Source organism: Oryzias melastigma, linkage group LG7 (assembly GCF_002922805.2).
Source record: "Oryzias melastigma strain HK-1 linkage group LG7, ASM292280v2, whole genome shotgun sequence".
NCBI lineage: Eukaryota > Metazoa > Chordata > Actinopteri > Beloniformes > Adrianichthyidae > Oryzias > Oryzias melastigma.
In genome coordinates, this window is record NC_050518.1 from 7,235,611 (window position 1) to 7,242,912 (window position 7,302).

The window sequence follows — 7,302 nt, forward strand, 5'->3', positions numbered from 1 at the left end:
ATTCCGTGGATGCAGTGTTTAACTTGGTTCAGCTGGTCTTCATAAGGCAACTAGCAAATATTCCGCTTAAGTCTAAAAAAATCATCATGAGTTATTGAAAAAGGCACAGAACTTGTGTTGACATCGGTGTCACATGCTTTCAAAATGAGAAGACATGTGAAGTCAAACTTAAATCTTAATCAGATTCAGGAATAATGCCTCAGACAGCTTAATATTTAAAAAAAAAGGAAAAATCTTTCCTCCCTACTCTCAACCCTCAAATCAGATACACTCCCAGAGGGGTTTCTTGAGTGGATGTAAGAGATTTTTCTTTCTGATCACAAAGCCATATGATTACAAGAGTTTTATCAAATTCAATCTGCTGAAAAGATGATTGCTGAGAGTCAGGAGGCAAAATAAACTAATCATCGTTTTCATCATTTCATTTACATGGACAAGAAGCAAAAGTTGAGGAGAAAGAGAGGAAATGTCAACCCTTTTTGAACTGTTATTTAAAATCAAATAGCCGATTATTGGTCAATTAATCAAAAAAAAAAAAATTACAACAAAGTAAACTTTAAGATACCTTTGCTTTCTCAGAAGTTAAAAAAAAATGCATGTGAAAGCAAACTGTACAGGAGACACCCTCATTGCTGTGGATTTCTCTCGCCATCAACATCCTCAAAGGGAATCAGGCATCTTTCATGCTCCTGCTCCATCTGTCTGACCCAATTAGCTTCTCTGGGCAGGTAAGCTGTGAGACGAAATCCAGGCAGGGAATCTCTGTTGGCACCTGGTGTGGTGGAGAGGCCACGCTTTAACGTGCTCGTCTGACTGCTTAGGTCGGCACTATTCCCAGGCTTCAGCACATGTACGCACGCACAGAAACCAAACAACTGTCAACATTTATGGAGACCGTTAAAAAAAATTGTTCCCATGACACTTGCATCATTTGTCATCTTATAAATTATTTTCTTGCCAAAAGTCCTCCTGTTCCTCAGGTGCCTTAGAAAACCTTGAGTTCTGAAGAGAACCAGATGTGAGCAAAGATGGTGGTGCCAGTCAGGAATCAGATTTTTTTATGAGCTTGTAGGTAAATTAATGAACAGCAGGGGAAGCTGCCATGTGGTCACACAATCTGCAATAATTATAAATTCAGCAGCAGATGAAAGAACAGAACAAAATTCAATTATTGCCAAATTTGAAGCACCTCTGGCAGGACATGTATGTATTAAAAGAAACCAAACTGACGTAACAAACATCCCTCACCGGTCATAGTCTCCATTGCAAAGCGCTCTGACAGGAATGGAGAAGGGCTGCCACACGGGGTTCAGAGTGTTCTTCACCACTTCTGTTTTGTGACAGATGGTGAACCTAGAGCAGGAAACAACAACATTTTCAATTCTTAAACGTGTCTGCAAAACAAAATACCCACAGAGCCACAGGACACCTGCTCATTTGCTTCTTAACACAAAGAACTAATCAATTATTTGGCATCAACGCATGACTTTGACACATAAAGATTTGATCGAGATGACTGGTTAAAGTTTAAACTAGGGGTGAGGGCCGAGGGGCGACTCTCCTGCTTTGTTTTCCAACAAACTTTTTTTATTGGCTGGACACACTTGATCCAGATAATCAGCCACGAATAGAGCAATGAGATCTGGAAAACGTCAGGTCTTGAGGACTGGATTTCCTCACGCCAGGATTAAACTAAGCATCAGAGTGGAGTAAAATTAAAGTGAAATTCCCTTTGATAATGGCATGTTGTAACGGAATTCAACTATTTAGTGTACCATGTAGTGCGTTCACCATCCAGTGAGCATCGATGTGCACTAGATTTGCAAAAATAGACCACAATGCATTGTATTTGAATGATAATTAATGTGAAAAAATGTATTTTAATTTATTTTTTTCATCTTCAGAACACAGTGAATTTGTACAAGTTCATATTTTTAGGTTTTTCCTTGGAGAAATTTGTGATGTCATATTTGCTGTTTAAAATAAAATATTGAGCATGGAGTCCAAATTACATCTAAATCCAGAGAACTAGACGGTCCTGCACTTCATAATGTTTTAATAGTTGGGGAGAAGAGGAGGGAACTTGGCCTCAGTGGATGTTCCAATCCTGAATGATTGTTGAGCTCCATGATAGATCACAAAGTTGTTTTTTTATTATTTTTTTTAGGAAAACTTTCAAATCAAACATTAATGACTGGAGCTGATTGAAAGCAGACCAAATTTAATCAAAGTATTGAGAATTTCACTGACATAGAGAACGAAGAGACAAACTCACGTTCCATCCTCGTTGCTTCTGTAGAAAACCATAAAGGGATCAGACTTTCCAAAGAAGTCTTTCTTGTCCAGCTTGTTTGCACAAAACTGCATGGTGGCGTAATCCTGCAAAATAAAAAAAAAAAACAATCAAAGAAGTAGTGCTGCCAAAAACCATGAAGCAAGCCAAGATGTCTCTGTTTGGCTCATGCTTTGTTATTACATCCTGTCCCAGGGTACTACATAAAAGCAGTGAAGCACAAGAAATGGGAGATAAAGATGACAGAGTCTAAATAAGAGCAGGTCAAAACAAAGCAGTAGTGTCCACAATCTGAAAAAGACTTGAATTTTCTTTTGATGCATGTAAAAAAAAGCATTTTGTTAAGAGATTTTACAAGAAGATAAGCAAAATTTAAAGGGATTGATAGACAATCCTTCAGCAGGTAGATTTCCATATTATGAAGATATTTTGAAGCTGATGTTTTGATTTTGTCTTAAAACATCCTGCAAATAATGCCACAGATTTTAGTGAGTGCTTGAAGCAACACATTAAGATGTACAGGACTTTAAAAAGACTTAAAAAATATATATTAAGTCCCACTCTGATCATCGTTTGATCTATTTTAAAACCGTTCCCGATGGTCTTTTGTTGTTGATTATTCTGTTATCAGTCCAAATATTAAAACCTGTGTTGTTTTCTAGGACATAGTTTCTGCATAGCGGCTGTACTTCATCAGAAATTTGCCTCTGAGGTTTGAGCAGTACTGGCTGCACAGAGAGAGCCCTACTCCCCTTCCCATCATCCATCTGTTTACACACTCCCCCTCTAATTTACAGGCTTTCACAACTCAAATTTAACAATATTGGAGCAACAAAAATGGCGAGCAATATTGGAGCTATCCAGCTGTACAGTTTTGTGCCAGATGTCAGCTCAGACGAGGAAAATTTCTATTTTTCTATAAGTGTATACATCAAAATGGAGCGGCATAGGGAGCTTGTTGCCTCTACATCACATCTACTAGCTTTTTCAAACTGTTTTTATTTCTTTTAGATTATTTGAATAAAGAAATATTCAGAAATGTAATTTTAAGCCTATTTTTTTCAAAGTATGTCCTCCATTATGAGAAAAAATGCCACAGAAACATGAAAAAACATGATTTTCATTGGGGTGGGTCTTTAAAAAGCAGGACTGTTATTGGATCTGAATCAGCGCTGTAGTGAGCAGGACCTCCATTGATTGCTTTGACCCATATTAGTATGGCTCGCCATACTTGTGACCTACCTAACACTGACCCCCATCACATCACTTTATGAGCTGAACACATACACCACTGAAAAGTGTCGTCCAACGACTTTTTGAATTTAATTTTCATTTCTTTCTTTTTTGTAAGTAACTGCTCAGGAAAAAAAATGTAAACTGGAAGAATATTCTGAATCTACAGCTGCAGATCTAGTTTCATTTCTGGCTGTCATTTTCACTTATCTCCTCTGCTTCTAATCAGTATGTAATAAAGGTGGGGGTGTGTCAATGGGAAATTGTCTTTTTCCAGCTGGATGCAGATCAGAAGTCATATAGCCTCCCGCCGCCCGTTATTACATCTAAAATGTGGCAGATTCTCTGCTGAATGCTTTCCTCAACAAAATCTAATAACTTTAGCCATCTTTTTGGCCGTATCAAACAAATAATATGACATTACAATCAAGTTGTCAGTCGCCAAAGCCTTTTTTTTAAGTTTCCCCTTTCACTGTTCTGCACAGCTGAGGCTGAGCCTTTGCAAATACACTATCATGGCAACACGGCGCCTTACGTCTTCATTATGCACAGATAACACTTGCAGCCGAGCAGTGTTCTCTCATTAAGAGGGGAAAAGAGAGAACATTAATTTCAGCTGCTGATGTTCAGCAGCAGCAGCAGGGGAACGCCGGCTGCAGCTCGTGTTTCCGTACCAAGATGGCTCTGCAGGAGGTACGAAGCGGAGCGCAGACACAAAGCAGGGCAGACAATACCTGAGTTTGTGCCGCATAAATGTCTTTGACATCGTCAAGAATTCAAACTGTAATGAATCACTGAATGAAACGTGTGCCAAGGGATTATACCAGCCCCACGTTTGCACAGCTCCTTTGAATACATTCAAGCACGGCTCCATTCATTCTGGTGTTTGTTCATTATGAAGGCGAGCATTAGGGCGGGATTTTCCTTTGTCACTGTGACATTCAGTTTTCTCTTATGCAAAGAAAACAACAAAAATGAAAGCAGTTCATACTTTGGGTTTTTTTGGAGCGTTCACCATAGAAACAAAAATATTTGTTGCAGTTACAGCTGAGTCAATAGTAAACTAAGATGGATGTAATTAGGGCTGTGCATTGGCAAGAGTCATGGTGATCACATGTTGCAAAATGATGCTGTCATATTCCATGAATATAACAGCAAAAATATATCACACATTTTTTTAAAAAAGTATAACTTTGAAAAACTGTCTGAAAACTAATATACCTTTTTTATTGAAAAAAAAAAAGATAAAATACATTTTAAATATCAAATCATTAAGCAATGCAACTGTGGCTCACACACATTTGCTTTTACCAAAGCAGATTCCAAGTGTTTTTATTTTAATAAATTATAAAATATTGTTTTCAACCCTTAACTTTTTCTGGTTTCCAAAGCAAACTCTTTTTCAGTGGACTATTAAAAAAAGTTTAACTCAATGGGCCTCAGCGACTAGACTGCTACCACATGACCCAGGGACTGGTACCGGTCCCATGGTCCACCAACATGTTTTCTGTTTTGTTTATGATCTGACTCTAAAGGAAATTTGGTTTTGTAAAAAAACTACTGAATTCAAGTTGTTCAGTCACAGGGAGCTCGTTTCCGTGGGTATGGGAGGGGCTGCTGCAGAGAGCGCAGGATTTTACAGGATTACTGTTATATGCATGAAAGGATCAAAATACAGCTTTGAGGTTCTTTATAGTGAGGAATGAACAGTAAAATGCACTTAAAACTTAAAGTATAATTTTCATGGTATGGCTCCTTTAAATGGTTTCTGCAGCATTTGAAATCACTAATAGTGATTAGATGAGAGGACATGCACAATTGGCATTTTGTAATACTTAAATATTTTTTAACCAATGAGCTCCAAATAAAATGATAGAAACCTTTTTAGAATCCACCAACTGAACAAAAATGAGATTTTTCTCTTGTGTGTAAATCTTTCTTGATTTAAGTTTAGCACAGATATGCACCATGGTTTTCTGCTGCCACATGGAAAGTAGCTTTTATAGATCACCCAGAGCTGCAGGAAGACCAGGAGGAAGATCTGAAAGTGAGCCAGGCACTGCTCAGCAGTCATATATGCCAGAGATAATGACAGCCAAGAGGAAGCCTTTGAACCATGCAGAGGCTGCTGCTCAGTCTAATGATACCTGGCAAATTCACCACAAGGGCGATAGCCGACCCTCCAGAACTTCCACGTCAGTTCTCCCTCGGCTTATCTCCCTTTCCCCCCAAACAAGTTGCTGTGTTTACTCCAAGCAAACAGCAACTCAGCTGTCTCTATTTATTAGTCACAGGTGGATTTGGGAATAAACGACATTTAGATGGATGGGAGCACTTCAAAACAGTCATAATTCTCAGATGTTCAGCCTCTGCTGACAGCCGTGTATTCCCATTTAACTACTTTTCTGTTTTTCTTTTCCGTCTTTTTTCATTCCTCAGGTGGTGCTGTCTTTCAGGGTTAAATTGATTTCCCGTATCATTCTATCTCTAATTAACTTTAGTGGAGAAGAAAACAGAAAACAACATTTGCAAGAGTAATGATCATTTGCATTCATATAACTTAATGATTTCCAGGAGTGGTGCTTTGCACTTCTGCTTCTGACTCCTATTGCTGCATATGCCATCCACCTGATGACTCACAGCAGCCCTTCTACAACTATCAGCACCTACACTTTAGTTCAGCGGGGAAGAATCAGTGCTGGCAATCATGGAGCTGTAATCGGCAGCGCAGCTGTTTAGCCTCAATCCAACTCACTTTTATTTGTTTAGAAGTAGAAAACTTCACCAAAGTTAGGGAAAACCTCTGCGGCACCAGGAAATTGACACATTCAAATAATCAGTGGGCAATTTGTGGAAAACATATATGCATTAACGTTTTTGTTTCACATAAAGCACAAGATAAAGTCAATTGTTTAAGTCTATAAGTCTTACTGCAGCACTCTGCCATGCTTGTCAGCTCAATAATGTGATTATTTACTATCTGCATTTGGATGTTAAAGCAGAAATGTGTTTTACTACAGCCCATATCACAACAAATGCCTGATTTAGTGACTAAAATGAAGGAGGCTTCATTAAATAGCCATTGAGCCTCATTTCGTATTCGCTGTGAACACAATTTTCAAATGGCAAAAAACAATTGCGTGGTAACATGGCGTATCCTCCTCGTTTAATGGAGACGTTTATGATGCAATATATCTCACAGACAGCGAATATGTACAATAAAAATCCCACTCCAACTCAGCAGGCTTGTAACCATTTCCAAACACGCATTTTTCTGGTTCGGTTAGACTCCGATGCGCCTTGCAAAGCAAAATCCGTTGACACCGGGGAATATTTTTGAAACAAATTTCAGAAGTGGTAAAATTCTTTAGACATACTCTGCAGTTTCCCAGCTCTTCTGCAGACAGGATTATGGTTCCACATGTCTTCCCGGGTATGCCTCTGTGAAGACAAACACATCAGTCACTTTCTGTACACCCCCATGCAGCCTGGATCCAACAGACATCATAAAAGATTTTGAAAATTCCATAAGTCATGAAAAAGTGATAGGATTTCTCAGACATGCATCTACATCAGTGTGGATGCCTCTGTATTCTAAGATTAACTTCAATCAAAGAAGATCAATTTAATCCAGAGAAAATCTAGAAAATATTTGAAATAAACTTCTCATTTTGGAAATATATTTCATACAACATTCACATACAAAACATTCGTAATGAACAAACCCAGTTTATGAAAACAGCAATCAAATTAAAAATAACTAAGCTGTACACTTT

At 38.3% G+C, this 7,302-nt stretch overlaps 1 protein-coding gene across 2 annotated transcripts in view; it reads right to left on the reverse strand.

Moving 5' to 3' along the window:
• cpne5a (copine Va) overlaps positions 1–7,302 on the reverse strand; it is a 91,431-nt gene that overhangs the window by 37,216 nt on the left and 46,913 nt on the right. For both annotated transcript variants that reach the window (XM_024292939.2, XM_024292937.2), the window contains 3 exons: positions 6,904–6,967; positions 2,276–2,379; positions 1,249–1,353 (listed from right to left, as the gene is read on the reverse strand). In XM_024292939.2, coding sequence (XP_024148707.1) covers positions 1,249–1,353; positions 2,276–2,379; positions 6,904–6,967 — 273 coding nt within the window. The remainder of the gene's footprint in view (positions 1–1,248; positions 1,354–2,275; positions 2,380–6,903; positions 6,968–7,302) is intronic.